Source organism: Equus quagga, chromosome 6, assembly GCF_021613505.1.
Source record: "Equus quagga isolate Etosha38 chromosome 6, UCLA_HA_Equagga_1.0, whole genome shotgun sequence".
NCBI classification, from domain to species: Eukaryota; Metazoa; Chordata; class Mammalia; order Perissodactyla; family Equidae; genus Equus; species Equus quagga.
This window is the reverse complement of record NC_060272.1, coordinates 131,394,208-131,416,749: the sequence shown is the minus strand read 5'-3', so window position 1 is coordinate 131,416,749 and position 22,542 is coordinate 131,394,208. Positions and strand designations below refer to the sequence as shown.

The following is a 22,542-nucleotide window of genomic DNA, read 5'->3' as shown; positions in this document are numbered from 1 at the left end:
CCCTGAAATTAGAAGAAGAAAGGCAAAGTTTGTCCTGACAAGCAGGAGCTAAAAACTACGGTAGTGCCTGACAGGTACCCATTGCCTAGGTAACCAGACAATTGCGGATCACTTCCGGCACAGAAGACCTGAGTCGTGACGTCACTTCCTGTATAGAGGGGCTCCCTTGCGCTCGGATTGGCCAGCCTTCTTTCTGAGGACGGACGTCCCGCCCCCTGGCTGTGCTCGGGCCGAGGCAGGGCGGCGGTGGCTATGGCGGCAGTGACCGATGTGCAGCGGCTCCAGGCCCGTGTGGAGGAGCTGGAGCGCTGGGTGTACGGGCCAGGCGGGTTGCGCGGCTCGCGGAAGGTGAGCGATCTGGGGTCCAGTAGTCCCTTCTGGGGCAGAGCAAGAGCCGTCTCCCGGCCTGGTCCTAGGACTGGGTGCCACCGCTCCTGTCCCGTCGCCCGCAGCCCGGCCTCGGAAATAACAAAGATCCGAGACCTCCCGAGCACATCGGACCCTCGAGGTCCTTTCCATGGAGGGCGCTGCAGGTTATTAGGTCCACTTGAGATGGGCTCAGTGTGAACTGTGGCCGAGGCTGCGCCCCTGCCCTCGCGAGCTAGTTGGGGAGACCTGACAGACTCGAGAAACTAACGAGAGTTTCAGTAAGAGCTGAAGTCCACGACGGAAGGGCCGTCACGCAGCCCTGCGCAATTCATCGCTAAATGAACTGTGCAGAGAGAGGTCCATGGAACCCCCGAGGAGGCAGAGCAGAGGTGGCTGAGGAAGGCTTCAGCGGGTGAGAGATGAGGTCTGAGAGGGCCCGGATTAGGAGGGGAAGAGGTTGAGTACTGAATGTTCAGATATGGACCGGCTCTCCTTCACACCAGTCACTGAGTTTTGACAACTGTGAAGTTCAGTTGCCCCCAGATCCCTTTTTTTACTATGGGAAGATGTTTTCCTGAACGTGGCGTGTCAGGCATATCCTGGAGTTGAGTGCATCAGAGAGGATGATGTCTGTTTGTAGACTTCTTGTGGAATTAGTTGTCACCAGCAGGTTGTGCCCTATTTGAGAACTGACTTCTCCAAACGTTCCCTCCCTTTGACAGCTGTGACACTAACCCTCCTGGTTTTCCTCTACCTCTCTGGCTGCTGCTGCTGCTCCGTCTTATTTGCCTGCCCACATATTTGACCCTTGAATATTAGCATTCCTCACCCTCTACTCTTAAAGCCTAGGTAGGTTCAGCCAGAGAGGTAGGAACCAGGGAATATATAGTATGTGCTAGTGCCCCCTAAACTCTAACATAGTTCATTACCTCCCCAGTCAGACTTGAAGCTCCCCAAGGAGTACATGATTATCTCCCCCTTCACACTGAGGTTCTCTGGAAGGTAGTGTTGCATCTCCTTTAGTACAAGAGAAGGGGACCAACCTAGAGTGCTGGGACAAGGCGGTTTGAGAGTCTGAGGGAATGAGGGTTCTTTACCTCTTCCAAGCCTTGAGCCAGGAGGTGAATCTTGGAATTAACTTCCACTTCCCTTACAGGTGGCTGATGGCTTGGTCAAGGTGCAGGTGGCTTTGGGGAACATCGCTAGCAAGAGGGAGAGGGTGAAGATTCTGTACAAAAAGAGTAAGTGCTTCCGTGGGGGGGGCCTGCCTGCCCTCCTTCCATGCCTATGCTTCCTGGGACCTGGCCCTGGCCCTTTGGGGATAGAATGTGAAGACATTTCCCTCTAATAGTGTGAATTGGGGTGTGATTTCTACTTTGTGATTAAACTCCAAGCCCATGACAGTGTCCTAAGTTATGGGATAAGAGCTCTGCCTGAAAGATCTCCTTGATGGAGGGAGGAGGGGTATGGGATTTCCACAGGCAAGGTTTATAGGTGGGAAAGAAATTAGGCACTGAGAGCCCCACCCAGCCTTGGCTCAGCCATGCCTATTGTATTTTGTCAGAGCTAGCACCCTACTCAGTAACTAGAAATCAGATAAAGCTCTGGCTTGTCTTGGTGACACTGAGGGGCAGGTGTCCCTTCACCCCTGGTGAAGATAGGTCACTGGGAATGCTGAGGACTCCCGGGGTGGTGGAGGCAAGTGTGTTCCCAGCTTTAAAGTTTGAGGTCAGCTAACAGGTGATCAGAGGGGAGAGACAGGGAAATAAGGTTGGGGGCCTGCTGAAGGACACTGTGGGTGTCGGCTCCTCACTCAAGGCTCTCCCCAAAGTTGATCACTCCCCTAATGTCCTTCACAAGACAATCCCCACTCCCCAACACTATTCCATTTTCCATCTTGCTACTTTTCTAGTTGAAGACCTGATCAAATACTTGGATCCTGAGTACATTGACCGCATTGCCATGCCCGATGCCTCTAAGCTGCAGTTCATCTTAGCAGGTAGTGCTGGACAATGTGTGCACATGCATCTGGGGATGTGGATTGTGGGGGAAGCTGGGGACAGAGATGGCCTCTCTGTCAGTCCTCTCATGGATACAGCCCTAGAAGCTGCTCTCTGGAATTCTGGCCTGGCTCTGGGCTGAGGCTTGAGGTGGTCCTGTGGTCCTCTAGCAAGCATTGGGTGCAATATACTTATGCCAGCTGCAGGCCATGGTGCCAGCGACAATGCAGGCTGCTCCAATGTTCTATCAGTGTTTTGCCTCTAGGATTTTCCTTCAGAAACTTCCTCTCTTCCGCTTACTAGACAGAAGCGTCTAGGAAAGGGCGAGGGCAGACAGCATTGCATTTGGGACAGGTGAGAATATTGGCATGAGTTTCAACATCTTTCTTTCATGTGAGAAAGCTCTGGGGTTTCAGAGTTCTAGGCAGGAACTGTTGTCTTAGTGATGTCTGCTAATCAGTTAGTCAGCCACTCCACGAGGTAGGGTTTGCCAAACACCTGGATTTGTTCATTCATTCAAAGATATTTACTGATCATCTGCTGTGATCCAGACTCTCCTAGGTGTGAGGTTTACAATGATGAACCAGGACGTCTGTGAGCCATTGTGGTGGCTCAGGCACCCAAGTTCAGATCTTCTCCTGCACTGACTCTTGAGTCTAGCCTCTCCGCCCTCCCTGTTGCCATGGCCTCAGTGTTCATCCTCTCACGTGTGAGCAGTTGTAGTCTCCTAATTCCTCTTCTTGACCCTAGTCTTTCCCTTCTTACATGTGGTCTAGTATCATCTTCCCAAAGCATTTCCAACATGCTACTTTGTCTGCTTTAGAACCTCAGTGTCTCTCTCTGTCTCCTTGCAAGGATGAGGTCCTAATTCCTTAGTCTGCCCTTCAGGCTTTCTACAGTCTGCCAGATCTACCCTCCCATCCAGCTCTGTTTCCTGTACTCTCCTTGCTCCAGTTCAGCCAGTTGAATTCTTTTTCCTCTTCTAATTGACAAGCATTCTTGCCTCCAAACGTTTGACCTAACAGTCCTCCCTTCTTCAGCACCCTTCCCACTCTTTGCAACCATTGAAATCCCCTGTGCAGGGCCCAGCCTCACTCCTGCTCTCCTCGCTGGACTCTCCTGTTACTGTCCTAGCTCTCCAGGAGCTTGTATTGCCTGTACCTCTCAGAGCCACTGAGCAGAACCTGCCTGCTAGTCTGCCACATGTCTTCTCTTTCAGACCTCCCTGGGAGCCCTCGAGTGTAGGGACCCAAGTCTGAAGTACTTTGTTTCCTATGACCCAGGAGCAGCTCACTGAGTTTGTTGATAAGAGGCTAGAGGAAGAGGCCTTAGAGTTAAAACTTGGAGAAGGGTGGGATTTGGAGAAACTTAGAGGCTCCTTGGGCTCAAGATGGGTCAGACTAAAGGCATCCAGGAGAGGTGGGGGCAGAATGGGGGAACGTGCACCTAGAGAAGGGGGCAGTGGGCAGAGTAGCTGCCCCAAGCTCCAGGACCCAGCCATCTCCCCTGCCGGGTCCTCAGCCCCTTGCATGGGGTTGGCAGCGCCCAGGCTTGCCTCATTGCCCCTATCTTGTCTGTTTATGCCGCAGAGGAGCAGTTCATCCTCTCCCAGGTCGCACTCCTGGAGCAGGTGGAGGCTTTGGTGCCCATGCTGGACAGCGCTCACATCAAAGGTACCTCTTGGGCTGTAGCTGCACTGCTCTGCCTGGGGACGTGGGGGATGGGCAGGACGTCCCTGTGCCTCAGGTTCCTGAGGCTTGGGCTAGGTCTGCTCCTTGTCTTTACCCTCACCCTGGGGGGACCTGCCACCTGCATTGGGGTTAAAATTGCCAGGGTGGAGAGCTCAATTTCAGAACCTCAGGCAGTTCGGGCCTAAGGACACTAGTGTGAGCCCAGCAGCCCCTAACTCTGGGGATTCCTTCTTTTTTTTAAAAGATTTTATTTTTCCTTTTTCTCCCAAAGCTCCCTGGTACATAGTTGTGTATTTTTAGTTGTGGGTCCTTCTAGTTGTGGCGTGTGGGATGCCGCCTCAGCATGGCTTGATGAGTGGTGCCATGTCTGCGCCCAGGATTCAAACCAGCGAAACCCTGGGCCGCCGAAGCAGAGCGCGGGAACTTAACCACTTGGCTGCGGGGCTGGCCCCTGGGGATTCCTTCTGCCTTCCACCCCAGCCCTTAGCATCTGTCCTTCAGGGTGCTGCAGAGCCCAGATTCTACTGAAAGAGTCCCTGCTGGTGTGTGAGTGTGTGTGATTCTTCCTGCCACACTGCTGGGAGCAGCCCCTGGAACTGGGTTTTGATGAGCAGACAGTGGCTTTAATTGAATCCAGATATCCATCTTGTCTGGCTCTGGAGGTATTTTTCCCAGCTCCCCGTCCCTAGCCTTGGTCAGCTACCTGCTAAGCATCTGACAGCCTTAAGCTGTGGGCCCAGCATGGTGGCTGAGACTCTGGGTGTTGGGTTCCAGGTGGCCTGCTTAAGGACCTGGCATTCATCCTCAGCCCACCTCCAGGCTTCCTGTTCCCTAGGCCAGGCAGACCTGGTCCCGCTGGGCTGGGAGCAAAGGGACAGATCCCAAGATAGGCAAAGCTCTCTTTACCTGGCCTTGCTGACAGCACTGAGGTGGAGGTACGGGGCAACTCTGGGGACCCCAAGGTTCTGTCTTCTCCTAGGGGCCTGTATGTTCCCCTCCCCTTTGGGTCCTAGAGTAAGACTAGGGTGGGCAGGGAGCCCCACCACCACCTCCAGCTGCAGCGGTCGATGAAGCCTAGCGTTCGTTTAGCTTCTCCACTCAATACTCTAATCCTGCCGAAGACCTAATAGACTATTGAGCAGTCCCGGGGGAAGGCACAGCTTCATCGGGCAGTGTGCGTTGTGTTTTACAGCCGTTCCTGAGCATGCCGCCCGCCTGCAGCGCTTGGCCCAGATCCACATCCAGCAGCAGGTTTGGGAGGGGAGAGGACTGGAAGGGAGGTGGTGAGGTTCCTAGTCCACACCACTGCCACCTGGGGAAGCAGCCTCAGGCTCCCCTGATGTCAGCTCCAGGGGAAACTTGGGGGGTTAATCCTTTACCTTCCATCTGCCTTACAAGGGGAAAGGACTTCCCTAGGGCCACATCCAGGTCTCCCAGGATCCAGGATCCTGGTAGGGCTATTCTGAGACACCAGAAGGTTGACGTCAGGAGGCACCCAAGAATTCCTGTGGATTGTGTGTCCTTGACTGTGGGTAGAGGAGCTGTCTTTTCACTATTCCCAGGCCCTCGTGTAAAGTTCAAAGAACGTTCAGAAATAGGGGACGGGGAGGAGGAGACATATACTAGCAGGAATGTTTCCTTAAATGTGTGGTCCACTCCCCCTTCATCAGCCTTAGGACTGCTGTTGGGGTACCTATCCTGGAACCTGAAAGTGCCCCTTTAGATATTTGCTCCTTTTGTCTCTGGGGTAAAACATCACCTTTTCTGGGCTCTTTGGGGAGTGAGGGTCCCTGATAAGGCAGGAAGGTTAGTGGGAAGTGGTGGGGGCTTTGTCCAACTCCTTTCTCTGCCATACCTTGGCCCCACAGGATCAGTGTGTGGAGGTCACTGAGGAGTCCAAGGCTCTTCTGGAGGAGTATAACAAGACTGTATCCTTTCTGCTCAGCTGGGCCTGGAGGAGTGCTGTCCAAAGCCCTATCTTCTTGCTCCATCCCTAGCTCTGTCTCTCATCCCATCCCAACCAGCCTGTCTTTCACCTACCTGCTCCCATACCCTTTTGGTAGATGCAAAATCTCTCCACTCCCTCAGACTCCTGTTCTCACCTTGACCTATGACCAGACAATGCTTCTCTCCAAGCAGTTCGTGCAGTGGGATGAGCTACTTTGCCAGCTAGAGGCCGCCAAGCAAGTGAAGCCCGCAGAGGAGTGATGACTGCTCTCCATCCCAGGGTGGGCCAGGGCAGCCAGGCTCCAGGGCCCTGTGTCAACCTGCTCTTGTAACAGGGCAGAGGCAGCGCTGTATTTATTGGATTCGTGGCCTAGCTGTCTGCACTCAGGTGGGGTTCTGAGGTCAGAGGTCTGGCTACTTGAGACTTGCTATTTGCACCCCCTCCCCTCATCAGTGTCCTATTCCAGTGATAATAAACTGTAGAGATCACTGGAAGAGTGTGCTGGCTTCCTGGGCTCAGATCGGGATGGGGGTCCGGGAGGGGTGGTAGAGGGCGGAGTTGTCAACCTTCGTAGTGGTTGGACCAGGAGCTGTACTACTCATCCTGGTCTGGCTTTCTGGGAAGTGTAGTGCTCTCAGGATGAATGCGCTCATTTGACTGATGTGAGTGGAACATTCGGGTATGTATCCATTTGTTCCATATTTACCAAGTACCCTCTAAATGTCAGATGCCATGCCAGGTGGGGAGGACGCAGGGAGGGGCCACTTTATCCCTGCTCTGCACAGGCTAGCCAGGGAGACAGTCAAGGAAAAGGGCAGTTCCACCAGGTGGGCACAGTGTCCGCTGGAGCACAGAAGAAAAAGGGATGGGGAGGCAGCCCTGAAGGGTGATATGCAGGGTCTTTGAGAGCCAAGGGAGCCGCATGTGCAAAGGTAGAGAGGAGCCTTGAAGTTTCTCCCTTGGTGCCCTAAACCGAGAAGGGGAGCCCAGAAGAGGTTTGGACGCAGGGGTTTGGGGTTGGCCCCGGCGGCGGCCCCCGTTGGGAAGGGGAGGGAGCACGAAGAGAAAGCGGAGAGATTGACACCTCACTCTACCAGGTGTTTGCTGCCCCCTTGTGGTCTCCGGGTGCTGTGGCTCCTGGTCCCTTTCCAACGGCCTGCCGGCCACACGACCTGCGCAGTCTCCGGCGTCTTAAACTCGGCATGTCCGAACGAAGTCTGAAACCGGGAGTCATCCCAGACTCTTCCCTCCTTCTCCGTCTGAACAGTCGCCAACTCCTTACCGAACCTACCTCCTAATATCTCCCAACTTAATCTACTTTTCTCCATTCCCACTGCCACTTCTCTGGTTCATTCTTTCAACAAGTCATTTAACAGATATTTGAGGGCCTGTTATACGCCGGGCACCGTACGCGTCTCCGTGGGCACGCGCCTGGGACCCTGTGGCCTGGAGGCACCAGGGCTTGTGGCCCGATGTCGCCACCCCCTACTGCAGCCAGAGAGCAGTGCGTAGGACTGGTTTGGCCCCTGATGAAAGACCCCCCCCCCCGCCCCCTCGTGGCTGGCCAGTGCCCACAGGATGAGGTCGAAGCTGACAATTCGGTGACCAGGCTCTCGTCGCGCAGCAGCAGCCCCTCCAGCGGAACCTCTCGCCCCGGTCCAGAGCGAACCCCGCCGCCTAGCCGTTGTGACTGCGGCGTGCTCAGCCGGCAACGCCAGCCCTGCCACCTTCTAACGGCCAAACCCTCCCCGCCCTCCGGACGCGGGACCCCGCCGACGGCCGCTCCTCTCCGCCCAGCAGGGCGCCCCTCGCCGGGCGTAACCGCGGACCGCGCGTGTGCGCAGGGTCGCCGGTCGCCGGCCGGCCTGTTTTCCCGCGGTGGCCCCGCCCCACGGCCCTCAGGCCCCGCCCCGCCCGGCGCGCGCGGCCCCGCGGCTTCGGCGCGCTCCCGGCCCGCGCGCCATCTTGCCTCCAGGCCGAGCTCAAGGCGTGCGGGGCCGCGCGGTGAGAGCCGGAGCCGGGGGTAGGGGCGCCGGGGGCAGGGGGCGCAGAGGCGGGGCCGGCTCCCTGCTGCTGCGGGCGGCCGGTGGCGGTGGGTCCGACACCGGGAGTAGCCCAAGCCGCCCCCGCGTCGAGCGAGCGTCCACCCCCGTGCTTCCGAGTGACCTGGGTTGGGGGGATCGACCTGGGAATCTCCGGGTCCTGTGATCCCGAGTCGGGGGAGGGGCCGGTTCTGTGTTGGAGGAGCATTTGGTGGAGGGCTCTTGGCCGTCTCGGGCGCGTGGGGCTCAGGGGCTTGGCTCAGTCCTCCGGGGGCACGAAGTGAGGGGCCCTATCTCTGTCCTTGGGGGACCCGGGTGAGGAGCGCTCAGTCCTGTTCTCAGGGAGTCTGGGGTCGGGCCCGGGCCCTGTCCCAAGGAGCCGAAGATAAGGGAAGGTCGGTCCCAGTCTTAGGGAGGTTGGGGTGAGCGGGCTTGGCCTGTCCCGAGGGCCCAGTGTTTGGGGAATTTGGTTGTGTCTCAGGAACTCCAGGGTGGGGGGACGGTTTGGGCCCTGTCCGGAGGACTAGGGATGTATGGGGTACAGCCCGTTCCCAGGGTGAAGCAGGCATGGCCCCTGTCCCGGGAGGTTGGGGGTGAGGGCCTATGGTCCCGTTCCTGGGAAACCTGAGATGAGGAGGCGCAGGGCGGGGTCCTGGAGAGCCGGGGTGGAGGGATGGCCGGGGGCACACTGCCTAGCGTTCACCTCACGCTTCCCCGCAGCGGGCATCGAGAGGACCTTCCCCCGGCCGTAAGCAGGATGGAGCACTACCGGAAAGCTGGCTCTGTGGAACTCCCGGCACCTTCCCCGATGCCCCAGCTACCTCCTGATACCCTGGAGATGCGGGTCCGAGATGGCAGCAAAATCCGAAACTTGCTGGGGCTGGCACTGGGTCGGTTGGAGGGCGGCAGCGCCCGGCATGTGGTGTTCTCAGGTTCTGGCCGGGCTGCCGGGAAGGCTGTCAGCTGTGCTGAGATTGTCAAGCGGCGGGTACCAGGCCTGCACCAGCTTACCAAGCTACGCTTCCTGCAGACTGAGGACAGCTGGGTGCCAACCTCACCCGACACAGGTCTAGATCCTCTCACGGTGCGCCGTCATGTGCCTGCGGTGTGGGTACTGCTCAGCAGGGACCCCCTGGACCCCAATGAGTGTGGCTACCAGCCCCCCGGGGCACCCCCTGGCCTGGGCTCCACACCTAGCTCCACCTGTGACCCCCGACCCCGAAGAAAGCCTCGAGATACCCGCTCCTGAGGACCTGCTGAACAAGCTCTTCTCCAGGCCTGAAGGTCTGGGATGGCTGTGCCTTCTCTCAGAAGCCTCTGTAACTGCTCGTCATCTCCATCAAGACTTGAATGCACAGAAATGGGCCTCTCTGTCCTCTTTCCCCTTCCCTCTGGCGTGTGGAAAGAGACTGCTATGAAGAGTGACAGGTGTGGGGTCTCTGGCGGGTCTGGATTGCTTAAGAAGGGCTCATTCTGCCTTCTACCTACGGTGCCTCTGATCTGCCTTCTGACAGAGGTCCAGGGAGTGGGTTATGAAATAAAGGTTCTGACCATTTGTCTGATGAGCCTCTGCTCGGCCTGCTTTGCGAAGGTGGGATTAAGAGAGTGGGAGTCCTTGCCCTTGCTCCCAGGAGCTCACAGGCTGGAGACAGGAAGGGTGCAGCTTAGGCTGCTGCTGGGAGGATCAAGAGATGGTAAGAAGCCTCAGGCAGTAACCTGACTGTATCAAGACCCCTGGGTGGCTGTCTGCCACCTGCTTTGGGCTGGTTTACGGACTCTGCCAGGTCAGACATTTTTCTCCATCTGCAGCATATTTTATAGTGTAGTGGTTAAGATCATGGTCTCAGGCACCAGACTGCCTGGATTTGAATCCTGGTTCTGCTACTTACTAGCAAGTTACTCCTCTGTGCCGTAGTGTTCCCGTAAAACAGGATATAGTACTTACCTCATAGGGTTGTTATGAGGAGTAAATGTAGAAATATTCACATATGACTCTTAGATACCACCTGCGCATATAGTGCTGTATAAATGTTAATTGCCATCATTATTAATGACTCAGCTTACAAGCAGCTTTTTCCTATCTTAAAAAATCTCAATTCCACATCTCCCCTCCGGGTCTCACCCTTGCCTTTTTACACCTTTCTGCTCCTTTTCTGCTTCACCTTGGCCTTAGACTCTCAGGTTCACCATGGGCAGGTCCGGGGCATGAGGAGAGAGGTGAAGATTGCAGTGGTAGCCAGGGGGCTGCAGGGGCCAGAGCAGGACTGTGGGCAGTGGTAGACTCAATGGAAAGCTGAGTCAGTTGGGGCTCCCACTGGATTTTGAGGTCTTCTCCAATGTGTCCAGTAGCCTGGGTGTCCAGTCTTCAGGAATTCTGGGCTCACCTCACATTGTGGCAGGGTTGGCCCAGCAGTTTGAGAGTGTTGAAGTAATGTCTGGCTGAGTCCGGGCAGGAAGGGTCGAGATGTTGGGAGGGATGGAGTTGAGGGACTGGAGGCGTCAATGGGACTTAGAGCAGGGATGAAGGGACCACAGGACCAGCAGGCTGTGGTCAAATCTTTGAACACTGCATCCTTTGCCTTCCAAGGTAGGTTGCCCAGAGTGATATGGAAGATCTTGAGAAAGAGAAGGTGATGGAGATTCAGGGGATATTAGGAGAGAGGAAACCGTCTCAGCAACTGCCCAGCCAGGCCTCTCAAATGCAGAGGCTCCTGGAGCATCTAACACCCGTAGAGGCTGTGGTAGTGCCTTGGGTCTTGCTACCAGCAACTGCCTGACTTCTGATTCTCTTTGTGACTAGTTGGGGGATTTGCTTCCTCCCACCTTCTGCGTATTGCCTTTTCTCTAAGCATCTCCACATGTGTGGAGATTCTACGGTCAATAGCTCTCTGAGTGTTGTGGTCCCTGGAGCTTTGGGGTGTCCCATCCTGATCCAGCCTGCTGTTTCCAGGGTGGAATGATCACGTGGACTAAGCACGGTGACCTGGAGTGCTGAAGGAGTGACTCAGTAAGGTGGCATCACAAGTTTGGGAGTCCTAAGAGGTGCTCCAATTGGGCAGCTCATCAGTAAGGTGCCACCTGGGGTCTCCAGGTTGATGGCAGGGGTAGTGCGGAGGGAAACTGAGCTGGGGACAAAATCCCTTGGGAAGAACAGGATCCACAGCTCAGAGAAGCAGGAAATAGGCCACAGGCTGATGGAGGGATGGCTAGTGATTCTGGGCTGTTTTCTCTCCTTGGCCTCTACAGGGGCCAACTGGGGCCCGCGGGAGGAATTGTAGGAACGGAGCCAGAGAGTGAGGCCTTTAGAGTCAGAGAGCCTGACCAGGATTTGGAAGGAGCATAAAAGTTACATATAATTGCTGATTCAATTTCTCTACTTCCCACTTTCTCCTTAGTCCACTGCAGTATGGCTTCTGCCTCCATCATCCTTAGAAATGGTTATGCCTTGGCACAAAAGGTAGGGAAACAGAGACAGCTGTTTCAAGAAGTTGGATTGTGAATGGGAGGAGAGAGGTGATAACTGGAGAGGAATGTGGGATACAGAGAGAGTTATTTCTTGCTTATTTTTAGTGAATTAGCAGAGACTTGAGCATGTTTGTAGGCTGATAGAAGAAGCCAATAGGGAAAGAGATCAAAAGTGCAGGAGATTGTTTAACTCATACGGGGAGACTGCTGAGGGGGTGGAGGGGAATGGGATCCGGAAGCATGGAGGTACGGGCTTCCCGAAGGGAAGAGGAGCGATGACTCCCCGTACCTGAGGGAAGGAGTTAAGGATGGGCAGCATGCAGGTGGATGGGGAGGTGAAAGTGAGACGTGAGGGAGTTCAGAGTTCCGAAGGCTTCTATCTCCTCTTGAAGCAGGGCTCCAGCTCTGCTGCTGCACGTGAGGTGAGGAGGCTGGTGGGAAGGAAGTGTGAGGTAGTTGTTGCAATTGGGAGAGAGAACTAGGAGGGTACAGGAGGATGACCAGGCAGCACTAAAGCCCAGAGGAAGCTGGTGACCATGAACTTGGAGTGTCATCAGTCAGGGTGTGAGCTCCAGCAGTACCCACAGGACAGGTGAGGACTCAGAGGAAACACTCGCATTCTTCCAGACTGAGGTGAAGACACTGGAATGATGGAAGAACAGTGGGGAGACTAGCAAGAAAGTACATGTAGTGAAGGACCAAGGGGTCCCAGCTGGGTTTAGGAAAGAAGTGAAGATAGAAAGGGGCGGGGGTCAGTGGCCCGAAGGTGCCCGTGAAAATGTCTTGGGTGGCGTGGGGTGAGATGGAGTAGTTGAGAGAATGAGGACAGGGCATTGTAGCTCTATCAGGTTCTAGGGCTGCCCTTACAAAGGACCACAAACTGCGTGGCTTAGAACAACAGAAATTTACCATCTCTCAGTTTTGGAAACTAGAAGTCCAAAATCAAGGTGTCAACAGGGCCATTTTCCCCCTGAAATCTTCCTGGACTCTTCCTAGCTTTGGGTTTGCCAGCAGTCTTTGCTCCGTCTTGGCTTTTACTTGCATTACTCCAGTCATTCATCCTCACTTCATCTTCCCTTTGTGTGTGTCCATTTCTGTGTCCAAATTTGTCCTTTTTAGAAGGACACCTATCATATTGTATTAGGGCCCAGCCTAATGGCCTCATTTTAACTTGATTACCTCTGTAAAGGTCCTATTTACAAATAAGGTCACATTTTGAAGTACTAGGGGTTAAGGTACTACATGTAAACTTCAACATATCTTTTTTGGAGGGACATCAGTCAACCCCTAACAGCAGCTAGAGGATGAGGTGGAGGAGTCAGTGGGTTTGAGAGTTTTAGGAACTAACAGGACTTGGTCATGGGCACGAGAGTGGATAGCTGGGTGGCCTGGAGGAAAAGTCACTAAAGATGAGGTTAAGGAATTAAGAGGCCAGGCAGGGTAGTGGTGTGTGGCTGGTGGGGAGGGAAGGAGGGTCAGGTGGGCAGTGCAGTCACGCAGGACGGAATGTGCTGAGCGTTCTCACTACCTGCCTTAGAGGTGGCATCTATGGCGAGCTTGTTAGCCTTGAAATGGGGACTTCAGAACATAGTATGGTGGAGGAGTTCTGTACCTCCCATATCCCAATAGGCAGCGAGTCCTGCCAATTTTGCTTCCTTCCGAGGCCTCTCTCCATTCCCACAGCCTCTGTTGGTTTGTGCCCCTCATTATCTTGCAGCAGTCTCTTTAGTGGTCTCCCTGCTTCTCTCTCCTCTGAGCTCTCCTCCAAACCAAGCCACTGGCTGCTCCCTGTGTTTAGAATGCTCTTCTGCCAGATCCTGCACGGCTGTCCCCCTCCCTCCTTGAAGTCTTTGCTCAAATGTCCTCTCAACAAGGCCTACTCACCACTCCATTTAAACCTTCAGGCAAGCACTTCTGCTCTCCCGCACCCTGCCTTTTTCCCCCATGTATGCTTTTTCCTTTTTGCCTTCTAAACATAATTTATTCCTTGAAAATAATGTTTTTTGTTTATCGTCTGTCTCCTGATGAGAATGTAAGCTCCGAATGCACAGGAATCTTTGTTCTGCTCACTGGTGTCACCTGAGGATCTTCAGCATTGCTGGTACATAGTGGGTGCTTGATAGATATTTACTGAGTGGATGAATGAATGTTGAGGCTCCATGTGTGTGGCCACACTCAGATCTGTCATTTTGCTCTCTTAGCCTCCCCATGCCCTGATTAAAGGACAAGATCCAAATTCATTCACTGGATGGCCTTAAAGGACCTCCTTGCTTGGTCACTGCCATGGCTCAGTCCATCTTGGCCTGGTCCCCTTGGATCCTGGGCTCTGGCCGCCCTAACACCTCACTCTTCCCACGTGCCATGAGATTTTCTGCCTCTGAGCCTTTGCTCTTGCCATTCTCTCTGCTTGGAACTCATCAGGAGTGTTCAGAGGACACCAGTGCTAGGCTCTGAGAGCTCCCTCCTCAGGGCCTAGCTCCCCACCCCCCACTCCCCAATTCCCACTCCCCACTGTTTGTTTGCACCACCAGCCTGGAGCTTAGGGATCAAGCCTGATTCCCCAGGGCATCTCTGGCTCCCACTTTTGTCCTTGCACTGGGAAGGTGATGTTTGGCTGCGCTTCTGAGTCTGGCCACAAGGTGGCAGCATTTGCAAAGGGACAGCCCATCCCTGCCCTTTGCAGGGTCTGTGCAGAGGTCCTCGGGAGCCCCAAGACACACCGAGGATAGCCTAGGCTTGAAATTTGGCCCTCAGTGGGTTCAGTGACTTCTCAGTTATTCAACAAACAGCTTATCATCACCCACAATGTAACGAATATAGTCTCTGGGCTCAGAACCTCCAGCCCCACTGAGGGCTATAGCCACATATATGGATAATTTCACCATTGGTGTGATAAGTACAGAGATTAGGGAAGTTCATTAGACTTCAACACTGCAGGGCCCTTCGTCCAGTCTTTAGGGGCAAAGCTTCAAAGAAGAGGAGGTGATGCTGTGTAGAATCTTGAAGAAGAGCTAGCAGCAAAGTAGAAAGGACATTCTGGGTAAAGTGCAGTCATGAGCTAAAGCATAGAGGTGAGAAGAGCACAGACGGTCACTGGAGCATGATGTTCGAGGCAGGGAATGAGAGGAATGAGGCTCGGAGGTGGGTGGGGGCCAGGCTGGAAGGGCCCGAGTGCCTGGCCAGGGAGCTTGGGCTTTTTCTTGAGGGTGGTGGGGAGTCACGGAAGGCTTTATGGAGGGAGTGGTGTGGAATATCAGACTGGTGTTTGTGAGAGAGGTCTGGCTGCTACAGTGTGGAAAGTGGTTTGGGGACACACGGTGGGAAGAGGAGTGAGGAGGCTGCAATAGGGATCCAGGGGGAGATGGTGAAGCCAAATTATGACTGGAGCAGGCCCTGGAGAAGCCCTCTCAGCCCACTCTCTCCCCACCATTCGAGCCGCAGCAGCCCTTCTGTTCCTGAGGCTCCTTTTGCCCGTACCCTAGCATGTCTGGTTATTCTGGCTGGAGCCAGGGTCTCTCTGAGTTTCCATGTGGAGGCCACAGTGTCCTAGGTCCCTCTCTGTTGGTAGGTGTGTCAGCCTTCAGCTCCACCTACACCCCAGCCTCTCTCCATGTGATCCTTTCACGTACTCCTTTCTTTGACAGAAACACTCAGATAGGAGTGTGACTGAGGGGCCCCCTCCATCAGGAGCCAGGGCGAGCACTGATCACTCCCTGCCATGCCCCTCCCCGAGTTCATGTGTGCACGTGAGTGTCTGTGTGTGCACGGGTGCGTGCATGCAGGCATGCGTGTGTTCTGTTGGCAGGACTGATGCTGAGGGACAGCACCCGGCAAGGGGAGGGGCATCACCTGAAGAAAGGTCTGGAGGGAGGAAAGTACAAGCGAGTGTTTGGGGAGCAGGGGCAATGTTGTTAGCAGGGTCTGGCAGGAACAGGTCAGGCCCTGCGGGGTGGGGCCTGGAGCCATGACCATGTACTGCAAGCAGGGGGCACCACAGCCAGGTTTGGAGCAGAGATTGGGAGAGTCACCTTCATTCACAGGCTCATGAATATGCACAGAAACCTGTTGAATTATGCAGACAGAAAGGATGTAAATGTATATGCAAATTTGGTGCTGCCCTCCCTGTTGCTATGGAAACCAAAGAATAGCAAGGGGGGCCCAAACCCTGGGGAGACCAGGCTGGAGAGACTGGAGACCTGGAGACTCTCCTCTGTCGCCACCTCCCCTTCCTGCTGTTTTGATCCCTTTCTCTGCCTCACTCTGTCTTTGTCTCCTTTTGCCTGGCTCTCTCTCCATCTCTCTGCCTCTCTTCATCTTTCTGTCTCATGTGTCTCTCTCTCTGTCTTCTCCACCTCTATGCTCCATCTCTCTGCCTTCTCATGGTTTTTTCTGTCTCCCGGTCTCTGAGTTTCTCTGTCTGTCTGTGTCTGTATATTGTCGAATCCGTGTCACTGTTGCTCTGACTCTGAGACACCATGTTTCTCTCTGACTTCATGTCTCTCCCTATCTCTGTCTCTGTGTCTTTGATTCCAGGGCTCTCCCTCCTTCTGCATCTCCCTGTCTCCGCATCTCTGACTCACATCTTTCTTTCTCTGCATCTCTATTTTTGTGTCTGACTCTGTCCCTGATTGTGTCTATTTCTTGGTTTCTCTCCCAGGTCCTCTCTTCGCTCTGATCCTTCTCTCTGAACCCCTCATCCCAGTGCTGATCTCTGTCTGACGGGACGGACAGGAAGCTGCACATCTGTCCTTGCCTGATGGGATGCTCCACCCACAGCCCAGCTGCCCACATGTTCAAGGATTCCTAGGCACTCTCTCCACGTAAAATCCTGCTTCAAGTCTGTCCCCTGTTACAGTGTTGGTACAGGATCCCCATGACAGGCCCAGGCTGGCTTCCAGGACACCAGGGCTGCTGTCCCCGCCTCTCTTTGCTGTGTGACTGCCTAGTGTTTCTCTGTCTCTGGATCTATAGTCCCAGCTCTCTCTCCTTGGAGCTGGTGGGCAGCTTGAGGCAATGATGTGTTGGGAATAGGGAACTGAGAGGCGAGTCTTAGTGGTTCACTCATCTGGCGCTCTGCCCAAGGGCTGACATGAGTGGTCTGGCTAGGGCCCAGGTATGGAGGCGTCTGGGGCTAGTTGAGACCAATCCTGCCCCCAGAGAAGACTCTCTGCTGAGCCACAAGTCAAGTGGCAGCCTTTCCACAGTCTCTCCACACTCCCGCCTGCTGAAGCCCTGGCCATCCACTCCCTGTTGGGCTCCTGTTGCCCCACCTCCACTGGTCTCCGTTTATGGAGCACCTATTCCACACCATGCCTCTGCCTTCACAGAACCACAGAGATACAGAAATGACATTTGGACCTTTTGTGTCCTCTCATCCCCCCAAGAAGGGGCTCTCTGGTCCAGGTGAAGAACACAGACTCCTCAATCCCCATACTTTCCTATGCTTGGTGGCCTCAGTTTGGGGGTGCAAAGCATATGTGGCTGCCAAAGTCATGGGTCAAGGTTAAGAGAGACAGAGACACAGAGATAGAGACAGAGAGAGAGATGAGAGGAGCTGGATTGATGGAGGCAACGTGCCTCCATGCAGGGTTTGAGATAGGGTAAGGGAAGCTCAGAGCAGGATGTGGGGCGAGGGTGGGCCAGAGTATTTTGAGAGCAGGAAAGCCACCCTGTGTAGGGGGATGGCTTCCCCTTTCAGTCCTGGGCTCCCGGCAGGCTGCCTTACTTCCAGGCAGGCACTAGACATGGGGGATCTGGCCTGAGCCCAGGTATGGGGGCGGTTGGAGCAGTCAGGGCAAGTCCCCCCTCTCCAAGAGGCTGCCAGGCCGAGCCCCCTGCTCTCCTGGCCTGCTAGAAAGGACGCAGACACAATCACTCGTCCCCTGACTGTGATTCACCCATGTTCAGGCCCAGGCGTGATCCTGCTTCCAGGAATTCTGTGTTTGAATTAAAGACCTCCCTGGACGCCCCACCCCACCCGACCTGGGCCAGCTCTGCCAACCTGGGAGGAGCAAGTTCAAGCAGGGCTGGCTGGGGGGCTGCCGGCAGAGCCAGACACAGGGAGGGAAAGGGGGGCAGGGGAAAGATGCAGGGAGACCAGGACTGAGAGACAGAGGATGATGGAGATGGAGAGATGAGGAGAAAGACTAACAGAAAGAGGAAGAGACATAGAGACATGGTTGGGTCTGATGAAGGGAGCTTTGGTACCACCGGGCTGGTGCTGACACTCGGATGGATCATCTCACTAACTGAACCTTCACGACAGTCCTAGGAAACAGGCACTATTATGATCCCCTTTTACTCTGGAGTTCCTTGAGGCACAGAGACCTTAAGTTACTTGCCTGAGGCCACTAATCCAGGAAGCGATGGAGTAGGTATTTGATCCCCTTAAGTCTCACTGAAGAGCCAAGGAAAGAGACAGACGTAGAGACCCAGGACAGGTTCCCAGCCCAGCACTCACAGGGAGCCTGGGGAGCCTGGAGTCATCAGACAGCTGTGCAGGGGGAGGGCCTGCCCATCCGGCCACAAACATGCAGCTTCCTGTCCTCTCGGTCAGAGGTAAGGACTGGGACAGAGGGAGTCAGGGCAGGGAGAGAGATGGAAGGGGAACTCTGTCCGTACTGGCCTTCCTCCTTCCTACCCCCTCATATGCGGCCTGCCCTGCCCCTGCTTCAGACCCAGCCAGCCAACCCCTCGCTCACGTGGGGCCCAGGCTTTGAGACTCGTTCTTCCTTCCCACATCTTTATTGAGCACCTGCTAGCTGAGAGGCACTCCTGACCACATCTCCTACCTCTCTTTTCTCTTTTGCTATTGAGAAATCCTTCCCATTGTCTGCTTCAACCCCCTAGGATAGGTTCTGCAATAAGGGATTATGATTAGAATTTGGGGATGCTTCAATATGGGGGGTTAGCCTGGTAAACACTGAGGTTGTCTGAGCACAGAGAAGAGGTCCCCGAGGGCTGGCTTCGGGTACCTTCTGGCTGGAGGCCCCTTCTAGCTGGTTTGCGGAGGAGGGTCATCAGCCCAGCTGGTGGGGGCCTGGAGAGCTGAGCTGTCAGCAGCAGGGAGGATGGGGCGAGAAGAAAACCAGGAGCTATCCTGGGGGAGCCGGGGAGTCGGCGTTATGGTTTCTAATGTCTTAGCCCTGGTTTCAATTACCCCCAGGGTCCCCAGGGTTCCCTGACCGCTGCGGGCTCCTGAGCTCGAAGAAGGCTCAGGACCCTCCTGGGAGGCCAGAAACCAGGGGCTCAGGGATGGAAGTCTGGAGGCAGGACTTCATCCTCTTCTTCCCCTGTGCCTGGCTGAGAGAAGCCCCCGGACCAAGCAGGGCTCCAGGGACAGAGGGAGGCTGGAGAAGGGGTCCTGCACTCTGCTCCCGGGCCCCTGTGGAGCATGTAGTTAGCCAGCTCCAAAGATCCAGCTTGGTCCCGCTGGCCCCACCCCACTCCTGGCTGCTGAAGCCCAAGGCTCTTTCTTGGCCTCACCAGGCTCCTTTTTGGTCCCCTGACAACCCTGACTCCTGGCATTCCTCCTACCTCTGGGGCCAGCGCACCTTCCCTGCCCTCTCTGTCTTTTAATCATGGTTCCCAGGGTTTCAACCTCAATCCTCCCCTCCCTCCCTCTCTCTCATCACACCCTTTCCCTGGTCCCTGACCTATCTCATCATCCCAGCATCCTTATGGTGCCCAGGTCGGTCTGGGACTGAGACTTTGATGAATGCCCACACAACCAGCACAAACCGGGTGCAGGGGCACTTGGAGCTGTTGGCTGGGGACTGCACACCTCCAGCCAGTCAGCCCTCTCGCAGCTTCTCTGCTCTCCCATCCTTGCCCTTGCTGGCCATCATCACACAGACCCCTCAACTGGACCTGGCAAGCCCCAGCTCTCTCTCCAGCTCATGAATGGCACCATCACCTCCCAGTCACTCATGCCCAAAACCGGGAGTCCTCTGTGCTTTTGTACACAATGTTCCCTCTGGGCCTGGCACACAGTAGGTGCTAATAAATGTCTGTCGAACCGAATTTAATTCAATTTTCTCTCTTGGACTCCCCCTCTGCCTCTTTCTGTTTCCCTGGGACATGGTGTCTCTGGCATTCAGTCTTTAAATCTCCAGTTTCTCTCTGCGTTCTGAATCACCACAGTTGAGTTTCTGGGGAAGTTGGGGCCTCTCTTCTCCCTGTCTTCCTGCCCCAGGGGATCGCAGGCTGGTGTGGAACAGAGCCATGGGAGATGAAGGCTGGAACCAATCTTGGGACCCCGGGGCCCTCACTCCCATTTGGAAGTCCCAGTCTGTTCTCAGGAAGGCAGCTCAACAGCAGCGTGGATCAAGGCCAGACTCTGGGTTGACCCCGGAAGGGGACAATCTGTGAAGACATAGGCCTCCTCCATGAAGAGCTGGGGAGAGGGGCTCAGGGCCCACTGGGGTGGGGAAGGAGGGACGTTCTATTTCTGAGCAGAGAATTAGTTTCATGCAAATTTTTGCAACACACAATGAAAAACTGCATCTGTGGTTTTGCAAGTCTGCCCCGGCTCCCGCCTTCAAACACATAATCCCCTAACCTCTAGTTTCCTTGTCCTCCCTTGTCCCTCTCCCCTACCCGCTCTGGGTCCTCTACCCCTTCTCTGACCATCTGCCTCTCTTTCCAAACTCAGCCCAGACCCTGGGATCACCCAGCGGGGCGAGGGTCCTTGGGAGAGCAGACACTGGCCTAGGTGTCCAGGGGGTCTGTTCTCTGTGTATAGGGCGATATGGGGTTCCTCCAGGGTTCGTGGGAACAGATGGAGAAGATGAATCTGAGCGCCCACCCTCCCTTCCCAAAGCCCTTCCTCTCTCTTCAGCCCAGTGGCCCGGCCCCAGGGCAGGCCATTGGTCTCTCTCCTGTAGGTCACTGCACACACTGCCTCCCTAACTGCCCCACCTCCAGCCTTGGCCTTTCTCACCACCCTCCACCAGCAGCCTCATGGCCTTGCTAAAATGCAGATCTGGTTCTGTTCCTCACCTACTTTAAGTCTTTCCAGGCCTGCAAAGCCTTGGCACCAAAGGCACTTCAGGATGTGGTCTCTGAGCCACTCAGGCTGCCTCAGCCTGCCTTCTGGGTCTCTGCTTAATCCCTCACTGGGTCCCATCCCTCCAGCTGTGACCCATTCAGACAGGCTCCCTCCCCCGAGCCCTGGGACTTTACTCCCTCAGGTCGAGGTTGTGCTTCTTGCTTGCATCATTTATTTATTCATTCAACACTTATTTAAACCTATTTCAAATGTTAGTAGCACCTGCTCTGTGCCAGACTCAGCTCTAGGTGCCTGGAGATGGGGGCCACACACACCACCCAGGTAACTAGGCCGTTAACATCACACCAGCCACCATAAAGAAAAAGAGGATGGCACCATGAGAGAGGGCACATGGGGCTTAGTCCAGTCTTTTCTTAGGTGACATTTAGGCTGTCACCTCCTGCCTGAGGGGGCTGTGGAGTCAGACACGGCACTGTCACATGGACAAATTGTATACTTACCTATTTGCTCAGTATCCATCTTCCCTGACCAGAATGTGAGTCCCATGAGGGCAGGAGATCTTTAAGCTTTTTTAAAGGTAAAAGGTAAAGTGCACAAAGCTTAGGAGCACAGCTCAAATTTTGTCATATGTGTGTATTCTCTTGGAACCCCCTCCCACAAAGGTGACTGCACTCCAGACTTCCACAGCCATGAATGCGTTCTGCCTGTTCTTGAGCTTTATATGAATGAAATCATTCAACAGGCACTCTTTTGTGTCTGGTTCTTTTTTCTTCCTTTGCTTAACATCTTGTCTGTGAGCTTTACCATTTTTGTTGTGTGTAGCTATGGTGGGCTCTTTTCCGTTGCTGTAGCTGTGGCACAATCTATTCATCCATGTGGGTAGCTTCCGGCTTGAATCTATTATGAATAAAGCTGCTGCGAACCTTCTTGGTGACCATGTATGACCATTTCTTTGGGGTGTGTGTCTAGGAGTGGAATTGCTGTGTCACAAGGCGCATGGATATTCAGCTCAGATCCTGCCAAACGGTGTTCCGAAGTGGTTGGACCAACTTGCCCACGCCCAGCAATTGTTCCACATCCTTGAGAGGGAAGGGGTTTTTGTCTGGTGGCTTCACTGCTGTATCCCATCACTTAGATCAAGGCCTGGCATAGAGTGTGTGCTCAATACATATTTATTGACTGCCTTCTGAATGTGGGAGCCCTCAGCATTCCTGGGGTCCTGCGCTGGCCCAGGCAGTAACTTTCTGTGTGACTCTGGGCAGGTGACTCCCCCTCTCTGAGCTGTTTCCCTGTCTGTAGCATAAGGGGACCGACTCTAGGGGCTTTGCTTTCCAGGGCAGCTGGGTGCTGTGAAAGCTGGACACCTGTCCATTCATTTGCTCCACTTGTATTGATTAAGGTCCTACTATGTCCCGGGATGGTGAGGGTGTGATCTGTGACATGCCACTGACAGCCTCTTTCGGGTCACCCAAGACCAAGGGTCACTGCCCATCTTGTCCCCAACTCATCCTCCTGGAGCCTGTCCTCCTCCCTCTGTCCAGCCCTGACCCCAGGGAGAGGGGGTCTGGACTAAGCCTGTGGATGGAAAATGTGATTAATAATCAAAAAAAACATCCAAGAGACCAGGAAAACAACTTGGGGAAGGCTCCTCGCCCAGGGGAGGGGGGCCATGTCCTCGGCCTCGGGACAGCTCCGGCCGCCCTCCCGCCGCCCTTTCTGGGAAGCTGCCACAGGAGTGGGTAATTTTAGCCAAAAGTGAAAAAAAAAAAAAAAAGCTACCCTAATTATTTATGAAAAAAGATGCCCCCCAATATAAATTATGCTTCCCCTGGGGGCTACCCCTTCTCTGTTCCTCCCCTCCCAGTGGTCCCCCTCTTTGGTCAGGGTAGGAGGCCCTGGAGACACTGGGCTGGGGGCAGGGGAGGAATTTCAACATGAAATGTTTTGTTCATTAACAGAGAACACAGGGGGAAATTCCCTCTCTGCCTGGGCCTGGGCAGCCCAGGCCGATACTCAA

At 54.8% G+C, this 22,542-nt stretch overlaps 2 protein-coding genes across 4 annotated transcripts; both read left to right on the top strand.

Annotated features, from left to right (window-relative positions):
- Positions 1 to 207: 207 nt before the first annotated feature.
- DCTN3 (dynactin subunit 3) lies at positions 208 to 6,496 on the top strand. The gene is made up of 7 exons (XM_046663628.1): positions 208 to 348; positions 1,526 to 1,610; positions 2,282 to 2,368; positions 3,959 to 4,042; positions 5,253 to 5,311; positions 5,929 to 5,988; positions 6,179 to 6,496. The coding sequence occupies exons 1-7, from the start codon at positions 253 to 255 to the stop codon at positions 6,266 to 6,268; spliced, it is 561 nt and encodes a 186-aa protein (XP_046519584.1). The 5' UTR covers positions 208 to 252; the 3' UTR covers positions 6,269 to 6,496.
- Positions 6,497 to 7,921: 1,425 nt separating this feature from the next.
- RPP25L (ribonuclease P/MRP subunit p25 like) lies at positions 7,922 to 9,615 on the top strand. Of its 3 annotated transcripts, none has more exons than XM_046664588.1 (2): positions 7,922 to 8,012; positions 8,771 to 9,615. In XM_046664588.1, exon 2 carries the CDS (start codon positions 8,808 to 8,810, stop codon positions 9,297 to 9,299), a length of 492 nt encoding a protein of 163 aa, XP_046520544.1. In that variant the 5' UTR covers positions 7,922 to 8,012; positions 8,771 to 8,807; the 3' UTR covers positions 9,300 to 9,615. The 3 variants fall into 3 exon arrangements, with proteins under 3 accessions (XP_046520544.1, XP_046520546.1, XP_046520545.1); XM_046664590.1 differs by having other exon boundaries at positions 8,009 to 8,031; XM_046664589.1 differs by lacking the exon at positions 7,922 to 8,012 and adding an exon at positions 8,057 to 8,445.
- The last annotated feature ends 12,927 nt before the right edge of the window (positions 9,616 to 22,542 follow it).